Source organism: Capsaspora owczarzaki (assembly GCF_000151315.2).
Source record: "Capsaspora owczarzaki ATCC 30864 unplaced genomic scaffold supercont2.17, whole genome shotgun sequence".
NCBI classification, from domain to species: domain Eukaryota; class Filasterea; order Ministeriida; family Capsasporidae; genus Capsaspora; species Capsaspora owczarzaki.
Window position 1 is genome coordinate 152352 of NW_011887308.1, and position 13949 is coordinate 166300.

The 13949-nt window shown below is 59.4% G+C and overlaps 1 protein-coding gene across 1 annotated transcript; it reads left to right on the forward strand.

The window, feature by feature from the left end:
- Nucleotides 1-390: 390 nt before the first annotated feature.
- On the forward strand, nt 391-13446 carry CAOG_08011 (hypothetical protein; the record flags this gene model as incomplete). The annotated part of the gene is made up of 2 exons (XM_004342563.1): nt 391-9752; nt 9828-13446. 2 exons carry the CDS (start codon nt 391-393, stop codon nt 13444-13446), a joined length of 12981 nt encoding a protein of 4326 aa, XP_004342612.1.
- Nucleotides 13447-13949: the final 503 nt, after the last annotated feature.

Genomic DNA, 13949 nt, shown 5'->3' on the forward strand with positions numbered 1-13949 from the left:
CCCACGACCGCTTTTGTCGCACCACTCGCTTCTCTGCTCAGGCCATCGAGCCACCGTTTAGGACGGGGCCGTGCACTCTTCCCCCAATCGTCCCCCAGTTCTCCTCTCGATCGCTGCCATCGAAGCGCAAGTGATCCGTTTTTCTCCTGCGTTTTGTTTATTCGATTTTTTTTTGTATTTTTGAGTTTTTGTTATTTTTTTTTCTGTTCTATTGAAAAATCCTTACAAAAAAGACGAAAATCATTCCTTTTTTTTTTTTTTTTTATTCTTTTTTATTCTTTTTTATTCTTTTTTTTTTTCCCCCTGTTTTTCGCTTCGTCTTTCTCTCTTCGTCTTTTCGCTGCTGCTCGCCTTTCACACGCAAAAGCACTCTTCTGATCAACCTCCACGATGGCTCTGCGCGGCCGTTCCTGCGACGGTGGAGCTGCTGGTGCCGGTGCTGCTTTGAATGGCTCAGCTGAGCCAACAAACAAACAAACCGCTTCTTCTGCTTCTGCTTCTTGGCTGCGTCGCGGCTCTGCTGCCGCTGCTGCGTCGTCCCGCGGCCGTCCCGCGACCGCCAACCAACTCCGCAATGTGTATCTCGCCGCCCTCGCATTTATCGCTGCATGGCTGCTGGTCGCGTCGCCAGGCGCTGCGGTGCCTGGGGCCGCCTTCCTGCTGCCGAGCGCCAGCGCTGCTGATCCCGCCATGTGCACAAACCTCAACGCCCTGCTTGCCGCGTCGCTCGCCCGGCCGGTCGACGGCGTCGTGCAATTCCCGCTGCTCACAGACGCGTCCTGGCTCGCTGCAGACTCGGGCTGCGCAACCGTCTCGGGCGACTCGCTCTCGTACAACTCTGGCAGCATTGCCGTTGACGCCAACTCGGTCGCGCTCCAGCTCGGCGGGCTCGCGCTCAGCAACGCGCAGACCGCCGGCTCGGTTGCCGGCGTCACCGTGACCCGCTCCCTGACTGCCAGTGTTGCTGCTGGTGGCGCATACTCTGCGTCCGCCACGGTCGAGGCTCACCTGCTGCTCTCGAGCACGGCCAATGCTGTTCCGTTTGAAAATCTCGCCGTCACGATTTCGATTGCCTGCGGTTTGGCTGCCGCTCCTCTGCCCGCGGGTGCCGTCGCGCACACGGAGGTCCCTTGCACGGTAACGCTCACCACCGACGCGCCCACCACGGTCAACATTCGCGATGGTAACGCGCGCGACGGCCAGTCGGCTGCCATCTTTTACCCAAACCCCAACGCCCTCAACCCGCAGCAGGTCGCCTCGCTCTTGCAGGACGCAAACACGCTCCAGAGCCGCTTTGCCAACACGGTGCTGCTCGGTGGTCCCATTGCCCTGCTTCCGTCCACCCTTGCCGACACAACCATCCGCTCGGCCTTCATGGACGCGAACAAGCTTCCCGCGTTGGCGGAGCAGCAGACCGGTGTTGACATCCAAACGGGCACCCTGCAGCAGGGTAGCACGCAGCTTGCCTTTGGTCTGCTCATCCAGGCCGAGCACGAGTGCCACGATGCTGACTGCGTCGCGCAGTCGTCCGTGCTCTGGCCCTGGCTCTCGGCGTTCATGCGACAGCAGGCGTTCAACCAGCCCGAAACGGACGCTGCCGTCCAGGCCTGCCTGGCCAGCATTGCCAGCAACGACCAAGACCTCATTTCGCTCTACTCTCGCACCACCCTCGATCTGTTTGTCTCGTCGGGTGCCATCGTGCCTCGCTCCGTCTCCACCTACACGCAGATTGTGCTCGAGTGCGCCGACGCGCAAAAGCAGGCCAGCGGCACCCTTGTCCTGACCCTCGGCAACGACGCCGTGTTTGATTCGACCTCTCTGCCGTGGAGCCGCGGTCTGTACTTGCCCAGCAACCCCCAGCAGCCCGAGGACGGTCGCATTGCTGCCGCCATGACAAAGTCCCTGTCGACCACCCCGTACGGCACTCTCCGCGGCGCCATCAGCACCCCTTCGCAGCTGTACACCTTCCTGCCGGGCAACCTCTTTGGCTCGCAAGTTTCGGGTCTGGCTGTCGCCGACTTTGATCTTTCGGCTGCCATGCCCAAGATCACGGCCGCCTTTGCTCAGCTGCAAGCCGCGCTCAACTCGGACTATCCTGCCCTCAATGCCGCCGTCGCTGCGCTCATTTCCAGCTCTGCCCTTGCCGCCCAGCGTACTGCCTACGTTGCCCACGCCCCCCAGCCCACCATGAACGGCTTTATGGCGTGGCTTGGTGAGCATGTTCACGGCCTGTCCTTGAGCGCCATTCCCGCGACAGACGATGCTGGCGCGTTCTCGGTTCGCCTGACTGCCGCCGCCTCCCAGGATCTCGATGGCTCCCAACTCGCGCTGACCCAGCTCAACGCCGTCCTCGCACACCAGCTCTCCGGCCTTATCGTTGCCTACGATAGCTTGGCTGCTTCCCAGCTCGTCCCCAACGCGACCCGCGAGAACTCGGTCGGTCATCTGTCCGGCCTCTTGTCTGCCACTGCCACCGTCCGCCACGTGCAGTCCGGCTCGCCCGTGGTCACTCTGACCTCGCCGCTTTCGGTCGCCGTCCACCAGACCATCAACTCATTCTTTGGCTACAACAACGACGACTTGCTCTACCAGAACGTGACCTTCCAGATCAGCTTGGCCGCTCCCGCCACCAAGTTCCACGTTGAAGCGCTGGCCGTCATTCCTGTCGATGAAATTGCCATTTCGTACCTGCGTGTGGCTCTGGATAGCGACTCCCCGACCGAGCTCCTCGTCGATGCAGTTTGGGACTCTGCGTTCGTTTCGCTGCTCCAGTCCCAGTGCCAGCAGATGAGCGCGAGCATTCAGGAGGATCCCTCGATGAACAAGGCCCTGCAACCTCTCAACGTGCCGCTCCAGACAGTCTCCCCGACCGTCAACTGGAAGACTGTTCTCTCCACCCTCTGCAGCAGCATCAGCACGTTCAACGGCGACTCCAACTTTGATGCCGCGACACACATTGTCCAGTCCATCCAGGCTCTCAGCGTCAACTCGGATGTCAGCACGTTGGGAGTTCATCTTGCGATCGCCACCGTCAGCAGCAGCCCTCAGATTCGCGTTCGCTTCCACTTGCACGGCCTGTACCAGCAGACTGGTCTTGTTTCGGACTCGATCTGGGGCTTCAAGACCGCCTTTGATCGCATCCAAGTGCCCCTGCTCATGGCCTCAGAGCTCCAGTTTGTCGTCACCCCGGCCATCGCCACCAGCGCGACCTTCCTCTTCTGCGGCCAGACCATTGTTGACTCGTTTGCGCTTCCCGTCGCCTCTGGCATGTTCTCTGGTTCCAGTGTCGTTGCCGCCTCGACCGCCACCACCACAACGTCCGCTCGCTTTGCCATTGACATCAACCTGCCCAACGCTGCGACCATGGACATGGAGCTCTATGTCGCCCCTGGCCTGCTGAGCAACCTGACCGCGCTGCTTGGCAACAACCTTGACATGACCAGCTCTCCGCTCATTCACGCCGTGTTTAGCGCCACCAACATTGGCATGGACGATGCCGCTTCCAACTTTTTCGTGGATGATGTGGCCTTTGCCATCGAGCCCGAGCTCGCCATGGGTCTCTACCTTGACGGCTCGCTCCAAGCGCCTGTCGAGATGATGGCTGGTGTCTTTAACGTTCGTTCGACCGCGTTTGTGATCAACACGACCTTCGCCTCCATCTCCCAGGAGCAGCAGTACGTGTCCAACGTTGCCCCCTGGGTGGCTTCGTTCGACACGACCGCCCCTCTGGCGATTCTCCCCACCACCTGCGCCAGCGTCCTTGCCGAAACCCCCGAGCTCACCATCAACTTTACCCTGAACAATGGCGGTGCGTTTGTCACGTGTGTCATTGGCAATCTCGACGCTGCCCAAAACTTGAACGATGTCGTGTCGCGCATGAACGCTGGCCTTGCCTCGTGCATGCCTTTGATCGAGCTGCGCGTGGTCGAGTCTGATCTGGCCGCCCTCGACTGTGGCATGCTTGCAGTGTACTCTGCCATGCCTGGCGCCATCTGGCAGCTGGAGAGCGTCCAGGAGCCTTCGGATGCCAACCTCACGCTTGCCATGTACTGGCAGTTGCCGTCTGCGCCCTCTTTTGCGTCATGGACGGACATGTCGTGGCTGGTGCGCACCGTGCTCGGCCAGGCTGCCACTCCCACCTTTGTCCTGCCAACCATCCAGCTCGTCACCGAAGATGAGCTCGACTTCATCCCGGATGAGATGGAAGATGTCTTCCCAACCGCCTTCCCCGTGATGAGCTTCCCCATTCTCCACCAGTCGAGCGAATCGCTTTCCGCCCCTCCAGTCATCAACACGCTCACCACTGGTGACGGCATGGTCCGCCTTGATCTCGACGACGACTCTGTTGAGGCAGGCACGACAGTCCAGCTCGTGTACACCACTGACGGCACCTTTGGCGCAGTGTTTGGCGGCCCGCCGCCGACGGGCAGCATTTTCATCAACAGCAACCTGACCACCGACCAGTCTGTCAACGACCCCGTCCCGGCCGCGCCCAACAACACGCTCGGTGTCGCCGTGTCGTCGCAGCTGCGCCAGCGCATGTCGGATGGCAGTCTGCAAGTGTCGACCGAGACGCTCTCGTTCAACCTCGTCTTGACCCCTGGTGAATCGACCTTCACTGCTCTGTTCAACGCCATCGCTTCTGCCGTCACTGGCACCATCTTTGCCCCCGTGCTGAACGCCACGATCGCTGCCGGTCGTCCCTCGCTGAACATTTCCGACCAGCTCTCGATTGAGCTCGTGCAAGCGAGCATCACGCCGCCGACGAGTGGCGCGACCGTCGCCTGGCTCTTGCCGCTGTCCATTCAGATTACTGCATCGACGCTGCCGGCCTTCGGCACGACGCGAATTGCTGTCGCGACGACGCGCTGCGTCTTGGGCAACTTGAACATCCACACGACTGCTGGTGTTCAGTCTGCCGTCCCGGCAAGCGCTGGCGTCTCTGTCGCACAGGGTTATGTTGGTGTTGTCGACACGACTGCAAGCAGCCTTGCCGCGCAGTCGCAGTCTGACTTTGATCTCGTCTTCCCGGGCTTTGCCTCGGCGCAATTTGTGACTTCGGCCCTGCGTCAAAAGAATGCCACTTTTACGCAGTACGTTGCCACGTTCGCTGTGGCTACTGCGGCTGACGTTTCGACCCTCTCCTTCTCCACCACCGAGTCGCCCTTCCCCTCAGACGCGTCTCACCTCCTCCGATTCGGCATGAATGTGGCCAAGACGACGCTCTTCAGCGTGCAAGACCTGACAGACCTGCTGTCGAACTTGGCGTTCGAGGTGACCACTCAAGGCCAGGCTGACTTCACCTCGGCCATGCAAACGCTCGCTGCCACCTCCCCGGTCACGACGCTGTGCAACCTTGTGAACGAGGCCACCACCATGTTTGAGGACGTGATTGCCAAGGATCCTCGCCTGGCCCAGCTGCTGCCCTTCCTCGAAAAGACGCTTGCCAGCTATGCCGGCGACGCGTTCTTGCAGCAGTTCCAGACGATTGTCGACAACCTGTGCCATCGCCAAGCCGGCCTTGCCACTACCCTGGCAACGTACGACTCTGTTTCGGACGCTGCTTTTGCCACCGATGTTGCTTCGGCTGGCAAGTTGTCCGGAACCGAGCTGCACTTCCAATTTGACTTGAAGCTGTACCACCACACGTTCAAGACGTCCTTCCGCTTTGATGCCAACACGCTTCTGAAAAACCCCGGTGCGCCTCTGCCGATTGGCATTGGCAGCAGTGGCGACTTTTCCGTGGACGTGAATGTCGGCGCGCACATTGACTTTTTCATTGATTTCAAGAACTTTGTGCCGTCGCTCCGCATCGGCCAGGACACCAACCTCACCCTCGCCGTCAACTTGGACAGCACCGCCATCCTGCGCGCATGGCTGGGTCCCATCTCTGTGACGTTTGGCAACGCGAACGTGGCCATTGGTACTCCACTGTTGCTCACGGTCGCCGTCGATGGCGTCTCCTTGGTCGGAAATGCACGCATGTCGGCTGCTCTGACCGTGCCCTCGCAACCCATCTGTGCCTTCACTGTCACGATCGCCGACATTAGCGCCTTCTTGCAAGATCCCTCCAACCCGAACGTTGTCTTCCTGCAGGACTGCCCTGATCAGGCTGTCGGTGCGCTGGAGCTTGCCATGCTCGACGCTTCTTTCCTGCACCTCCTGCTCGAATCACGCCACGTTCGCGACCTGATCAACATGTTTGTTGGCGGCTTCCTCGCGGAGGACTTGCTCGGCTTCAATGGTCTCAACACCGACTTGACCCTCCCGGTGATTGGCACTTCGTTGCAAAAGTTTGTGGTCAAGGAGCTGATGGATATCGCCGGCACCGACTTTATCAAGGAGTTTACCATTGCCATCACCCACTTTACCCAGAACATTATCCACGAGATTGAGCAGGACATTGAACAGCTCGCGCTCAAGGAGTTTACCGAAATCATCTGCCACGCCTGGCGCAACATTATGCTTGGCCCGTGCCCCGCGGTGCCCAAGCCGAGCGACAAGCCCATGACCTGGGACTTCCACCTGGGCCGCGTCTACAGCGAGCCGGTTGTCAACCTGACCTGGGACCTCGGCGCCAACCGCCCCGCCTCGTTCGAGGTCCAGTGCATGGAGGAGCTCGTGATGGAGTGGCAGTTCAACTTCCGCATGACCTTTGACACGCGCCAAGGCCTGCAGTTCTCGCTGCCCTTCACCCCCGTGTTCAAGGCGGACACGACCCTGTCGTTTGAGAATCCCTGCTCGATGACGGGCAAGCTGTTTGTTGTCGAGGCCGACTTGCAAATGACTGGCGGGTTGACTGCACAAGTGTACCTCAACCCTCCGGCGACTGCTGGTGGTCCCTATGTGGGTGACTTTGGTCTCGATGCTCAGCTCAATGCTGCCGCGGTCGTTGGCTTGGCTGGCATCTTTAGTGGCGAGACTGTGACCTCCTTGCCCAACTGGGAGGTCGACATGTCCATTGTTGTCGATGTGAGCAAGGAGCATCTTGATTTCACGCCCAACATTACCTTCTCGAATGGCAAGTTCTGCGTGGGCAGCGTCATTCAGCACATGCTCGCTGGTGTCGTTCAGGAGGCGCAGCATGCTCTTGGCCCCGTCAACAAAATCCTCGGCCCGAGCAGCATTCTTCGTCGCAAAATCCCGGCCACCAAGTACCTGTTTGGCCGCGAGCTTGTCGTCATTGAAATGCTTGATGTGCTCGCCCGCTTGTTCTGCCCGCGCGACTGCATCTTTTCGAACGTCTTTGAGGCCATTGAGGCCTTTATGACGATCGACGACCAGTTGAACGCCTTCCTCAACATTGTCGAGCAGATTGACTGCACCTCGCACATTGACCTCGGCCACTTTAGCGTTGACTTCCATGCCGACTACCCGGATCCGTGGTTCTTTTTGCCAATGCCTGACTTTAACGACATTATCTTTGACGATCCCGATTCCCACGAACGCGATTCCGTTGTCAACGCTTGGGCCAGCGTGACCACCCAGGGCCAGTTCCAGGTGACCTGCCCTGCCTGCCACAACCCCGTCAAGTTCCTCATCAGCGCCATCCTCGGCAAGAACGAGCCCATCATTCTCATCCAAATTCCCGAGATGCTCGTTTCGCTTGGCTTCTCGTACCGCTTCTTTGTCTGGGCCGCCCCGCCGGTTCACGTCAGCGTCGGCATCTCGGCCTCGCTTACCGTTGCCGTGCCGCCGATTCAGTTTGACACGTACTGCATTACTGCCGCTGTCGTCTCGCGCAAGGCTTCCGAGCTCTTCACGCACATGGAGCTCCAGCTCTACGACGCCAACCACAACCTGCGCTGGCCCCTGCGCGCCTCCGTCACCCTGACTGGCGGTGTCGGCGTGAATGTCTTCATCTTCAAGGGTGGCGTGAGTGTTTCCATCACCCTCGAGGGCATGATGCGCTTCCCCGACGTCAACGGCGACGGCCTCATCACCTTTGACCAGGTTTTCGCCATGGTCAAGCAGAACGGCCTGATGGAGAGCACCGTGACCGAGCTCGACTTGATTGGCGGCTTCAACCTTTACATTGAGGCCTGCATCCACTTCCCGTGGGGCCACAAGCATTGCTGGCATATCGTCAACGTCAACCTGCACGACCGTCTCTGGGGCGAGACCATCAACCCCAAGAATGTCGGCGCGGTTGCGGACGACTCTGGTGCCATCTTGCTCAACAACATCAACCTCGCGGCCACCTCTGGCGCCTACACAATCATGCTGTACCAAATGCCGACGGAAATCCGCGTCAGCGGTGCCGATGACGCCGAGCCACGCTCGCTGACTCGCCCGCTCTCGCTGACCACCTCCCTGATTTCCCTTGCTGGCCAGCTCGACAGCTCAATCCACCTCACCTTTGACATTCGCACCATTGGCTCGCTCATCCAATTCCCCTCCACGCCCAGCAGCGTGGTTCGCATGCACATGGATTCGTACGCCGTCGGCTCTGTCGGCCCTGCCAACGCCCCCGGCGGCGGTCTGGCTGTCAGCATTTCTCCCTCGCGCGTTGTTGCTGGCTCGACGTCTGGTGTCCAGCTCCTTGGCGAGTGCGGAACGTTGGATATGCAAGACCCCGTCTCCTTCTCGACCGTGAATATTGCCGGTCTTGGCTGCGCCAACACCCTGCTTGCGACTCTCAACACGAACGTGACGATGGTCGGCACTCCTTCCCAGTATGCGGTTGGCCCTGTGACCATTTCTGGCTGGACTCAGACGCTGCAACTGCAGGTGTCGGAGGTCGCGTGGACTCTTGAAGACAACACTGTCACTGGCGCGCAAAACACCCGCGTGATCTTGGACGCCGATGCCGAGGTTGGTCTGGTCAATGTGATTGCCAGCTCGGCCGACACAACCTTCACCATCAACAGCGTGCCGCAAGGTCGCTCTGTCGTCTGCATGGGAGCGGAAGGCAATGACGTGTTTGTCATTCCCGACATTTCCAAGCTCACTGGTGACCTCTCTGTGAACGGCGGTGCCAACATGGCCAACCGTCTGCACTCGACGCACTACGCCACCCCTGGCCAGCCCTTGAACATTGTTGCGACGCCATTCATGCTGACCCAGACGAACGGCGTTGCGGACGCTGCCGTCAACATTTCCATGGCCATGACGTTGATCCAAGAGCTCTACTTTGACCTGCACGGCGCCAGCAACGCTGCCGTCACCTACTCGCTCACCGGCATGAACTTGGGTACCTTTGTCGCGGTCAACTCGATCGGCACTCTGGGCGCGAGCATGACAATCAACATTAACGACTGCGACGCTGGCTCTGCCGGCCACGTCAACTTGACCAGCGACGGTGACCACACGGTTGTCTTTGGTGTCAACGGCCTGATCTCTGGCCACTGCACCTTCTACGTGTATGGTTCCTCGAGCCCCGACTCTGTTTCGACCGTCATTTTCAACGCTCCCTTGGATGGTCGCCAGCTCGTTTGGCAGTTCAAGGCCCAGACGGCCACCGTGTACGACCCGAGCAACCCCGCCACCAACGTTTTCCAGATCATTTTCGAGTCTGTCGATCGCATGCTTGTCAACCTTGGTAACGGCACCACCGATGTGACTGTCTATCAAGGCACCTACCCGACCGAGTTGGTGATTGCCTTCCCCGAAGTGCCCTCCGCTTCCGGCGTCACCTCGTCCTTCACTGTCATGTCTTCGGCGCAAGTCTCGATGCTGGTCACCGGCATCTATCAGCTGGCCATTGTCGGCTCTGAGAGCCGCCAGATGAACACTCCGCCGCTCGACCTCTTGTACGGCACCGTTGCCCTCGCTCCTTCGGCTCTGGCCAACACGCTCGTCTCGCTTGACTCTGGCTCTCTCTCCAGCGTCAACCAGTTCTACCTCATGAACGACATGTGCATCTCGCGCACCGACACCAACGGCGTCCCGTATAACATTTCCACGCCTCCCACCGCGTGGATGTGCGACCAGATGGTGGCTGCTGGCTTTGACGCGAGCGCCTGCTCCCGTCCCTGCCCAGTTCTCTTCCTGAGCGATCGTGGCATGGCCTTTGACATTGTCACTGGCTCTGGCGAAGACTTGTTCATTGCCGACCAGGTTCAGGTCCCGCACAGCGTCTCGCTGCAGCAGGGTGACGATCGTCTCGTTGTTATTTCGCCCACCATGACTGCCACGCCGACCTCGTACTCGCTCGGCGCCAACGAAGACAGTGCCCTTGTGTACACTTGCGATCACGACGCTCCTGCCATGTCCTTGGACTTTGGCGACGACTCGTTTGCGGATGAGCTCCAGCTCTTCTTGTCTCCCGACCGTAACGCGCACGTCAATGCCTCCACCGTCGGCCCGCTTGGCCCGAACGCAGCAGTGGATGTGCTGACTCTGCTCGAGTTGCATAGCGCCGACCGCATCATTGTCAAGCCGTGCGCGCTCTTCCCGTCCTCGTCTGTCGGACACGCTGTCATCCGTGCTCCTCGCTTGAAGACTACTGCTACTGCTGCTGCTGCTGCTGCTGCTGCTGTGAACGATCCAACGGTGATTGATCTTTCCATGCCCGTGATTGGCCAACGTCTCACCGTGTATGCCACTAGCGATACAGTCTACAACTTGCAGCAGGCTGCCGAGGGCACCATCCTCACTTTCAATGCCATTGCGCAGCCCACGCTGCCCGCGCCGCTCAACTGGACGCTCAATGTTGTCGTTCCCCAATTGTTCCTTTCCAACCAGGTGGACGTGTTTGGCGTTGCGGGTCAGGATGCTACCTTCACGCTCAACGTCCCCGCCGACAACACTCAGCACAACGTTCATTTGTACCAGCCGTCGCAACCTTGGCAGGAGCAGTTTGCCACCATCTCTGTGGATGGCATGCGCATTACGCTCCGCGGCGTGGATCACACTGCCGTCACAGTCACCGATCCCGCCCGTGGCTCCATCTTTGACATCCAGGGCAACCCGTGCAACGGCGACCTCTTGCTGCAAGCCCCGACCAACGAGACCCAGTACTTCTTCAACGGACCCATTACGAACGACGTGCTTGTGCTTGGCGGCGGCACGCCCATGGCTGACTTTAGCCAGCAGCTCCCGAGTGGCTTCATTCTCGCCTTTGTCGGCGACAAGATTGACATTCCGCTCCAGAATCTGTCGTTTGCCACCCAAGTTTCGCTCGTTCAAGGCTGTCTGCGCACCGCCAACCCCGTCACTCCTCCTGGCCCCACGGCTGTGACTTGGTGGCTCGCCCAAGCCATGGCGCCCCACGTTGATCCCGCGGCCGCCAGCGGATGCGCTGCTTTCTTCTACGACATCAACACTGCCCGGTTCCAAACCCGTGCCTCTGGCGTCCTCCTCTCTGGCATTGAGCACACCACCAAGCTGATCCAGGTCACTGGTGCGCAAACGCTGGATTTGCTGGCGACCGACGTCCCGTGGACCCAGGCTACGCTGACCTCAAGCTCTCTGCTTGTGGCCGACTACCAGCTGTTGGTTGATCAGGGCACCCGCGTGGCCGTTACTGCAAATGACAACATTTTCCTGCTCAATGGAACCTCGCAACTGACCTTCAACTGCCCTGTGATTGCTGCCGTGACGACCTCGTTTGAGTTTGGCCCGACCTCGAACAGCACGCCTGCTCTGACCTGGTCGACGCAAGCTTGTCGTGGCGCCGTCTCGGCAGACGCCCATGGAAGCTACTTCCCGAGCCTGACGATCGGCCAGCAGGTCGCTTCCGTTGAGCTCGAGGTCGACCTCGTCTCGCCCACTGGTCAGGCCGTGCACCGCACTGCGTCGATCGACCACACCCAGATTGACTTTACCAGCTCTGACGGACGTGGCATGAAGCTGTCGTGGCCAGCCTCGGCTGCTTCGGCCGTCCGCTATCACTTGCAGTTTGACGACGGCACCAACGACGTGGCCTTTGCCCAGTCGCTCACCACCGCTGGAGCCTCGCTCCGCTCTGGTGGCTTTGGCTCGAACGCCAAGGGCACGCTCAAGTTTGATCCCAACTCGGCTATCACCATGGGCCCGGGCTCCAGCCGACCCACCTGCGATGCCACCTACCGCAGCGTCACCCCGCGGTCTGGCAGTGACTCGTTCTGCCTCTGGCCTCGCCAGCACTGCCAAGCTGCTTCGTGGACGGATGTGGCCGTGTCGGAGAGCTGCGTGTTTGACCAGCTGGAAGACGCATGCCACTCGGCGGTGATTGCGACCTGGCGCGCACCCTGGAACATTCCCTTCGACTGCTTCCCCGACCCTGCCGTCAAGCCTGCCATTGTTCTGCACGTGCCCGCCATCGATGCTGCCAACACGGACGATTTCAGCAACCTGAAGGCTTGGCGTGGTCTCAGTGTCACCGGCCTGGTGATTGGTGTCGCGATTGCCTTGCTGTCCTTTGGTCTGTACGGCGTTGCCATTCTCGAGCCCATCTTTGCCTACGCCCTGACCTCGTCGTTCTGGAAGACGGACTCTGACGCGGGCGACTGGTCTCTGACGGCTCGCAAGCTCGTTCAAGTCATCAACGTGACCATCTCTGGCTGGACGGCCAACAACGCTCCCGGCACCGTGCTCGATGCGATTGTCGCTCTGCTTGCCATCTTCACCGTGCTTTCGGCCGTGTGCGAGTTTGTTGCCAGCCGCAGCGATGAGACCGCGCGCATCACGTCGTGGCTGCGCGTCTGCAAGCGCATGCTTGTTGCGACCATGCTCTTTGTGCTGATTCCCGTCTTTGTCTTTAGTGCGTCTAGCGACCGCATCGATTCGGCCGCCGGTGGCTTCTCGATCTTTTTCTTTGTGGTCGCCTGGATTTGGATTGGCGTGTCTGCCTTCCAGTTTGTCCGCCCGCTCAGCAGCCTGAAGACCAACGGTGCTGAGGCGCAGCCCTTCGCTGGTGGCTCGGGCCGCGGCCCACAGGAGCCTGCGACGCGTGCAGAGGTGTTCTTCCGCGTGCTTGTCCCGACGGTCATGGCCATTCTCATCCTGGGCGCCTGTGTGCTGGCTCACCCCGAGTACGAGGTGACTGCTTCCGAGTTTGGCGCCACGAGCATTGTTCTGCTTGTTTTGTCAAGCCTGTGCTCGGCCATCAACTGCTGGATTGTTGCGCGAACGGCGTCCGATCGCGTTCGTCGCGCGCTGCTTGTCGCTCTCGTGCTTGCCCTGATCTTTGGCGTGTCCCTTGTCGCCGTTGTGATGAACATTGAGAACGTCTCTGGCGGCTCTGTCGTGGCGCTGTGGATTTTCTGGGCGCTGCTCTGGCCCATCCTGCTCATTGTCATTCTGAGCTACGTGCACTTCAAGTCGGGCGCCACTGGCTATTCGACCTATTCAACCGTTGATCAGCCCACCATGCACGACATTGAGATTGAGCACCGCGGCGGCGCCAACGATCGCCACTCTGGCAACAATTATGGCGAGATTCCTTCCTCTTCCTCCGACCACGGCTCGGGCAAGGCTGCTGAAGACGACGATCATGTCGAAAATCCCTTCGGTCGCTCATAAGGGGCTCAATGTCGCTCTATAAGCTTGAAAAAAACTTGAACTTGTCTTGATTTCGTTCGTTGTTTTGAAAAAAAAAAAGTGGTTTGTGTACCGTTTGCTTTTTGTCGTTGTTTGTTGGCTTGTTGTTTTTGTGTGTGCCTTGTGTGACCAACAAATGAAGCTTTCCTCGCTCTTTGATTTCCAGACGTGAGCGTACGAAGTTTTGTTCTGAGATTCGGTTATGTCTGTTGGTTGTCATCTTTGTGGCCCACCTAACCCTTCTCTCTCTCTCTCTCTCCCCCCCCCCCGCTTCGGCTTGATCTCGTGGCATACGTTTCCAGCTGGCTGATGTTGTCAAAATGTCGGTGCTGCTGTTTTGAACAGAGAATGGGCCGCTGACGGTGTGGGGTTGCTTCTGCTCTGTCCGCTTTGGCTTCATCTCTCGGTTCACTTGCCCACCTGGAGTTGTTGTTTGCTGATGTCGTTGTTGTTGCTGTTTGAACAAGCGTTGCTCTCACATTTTC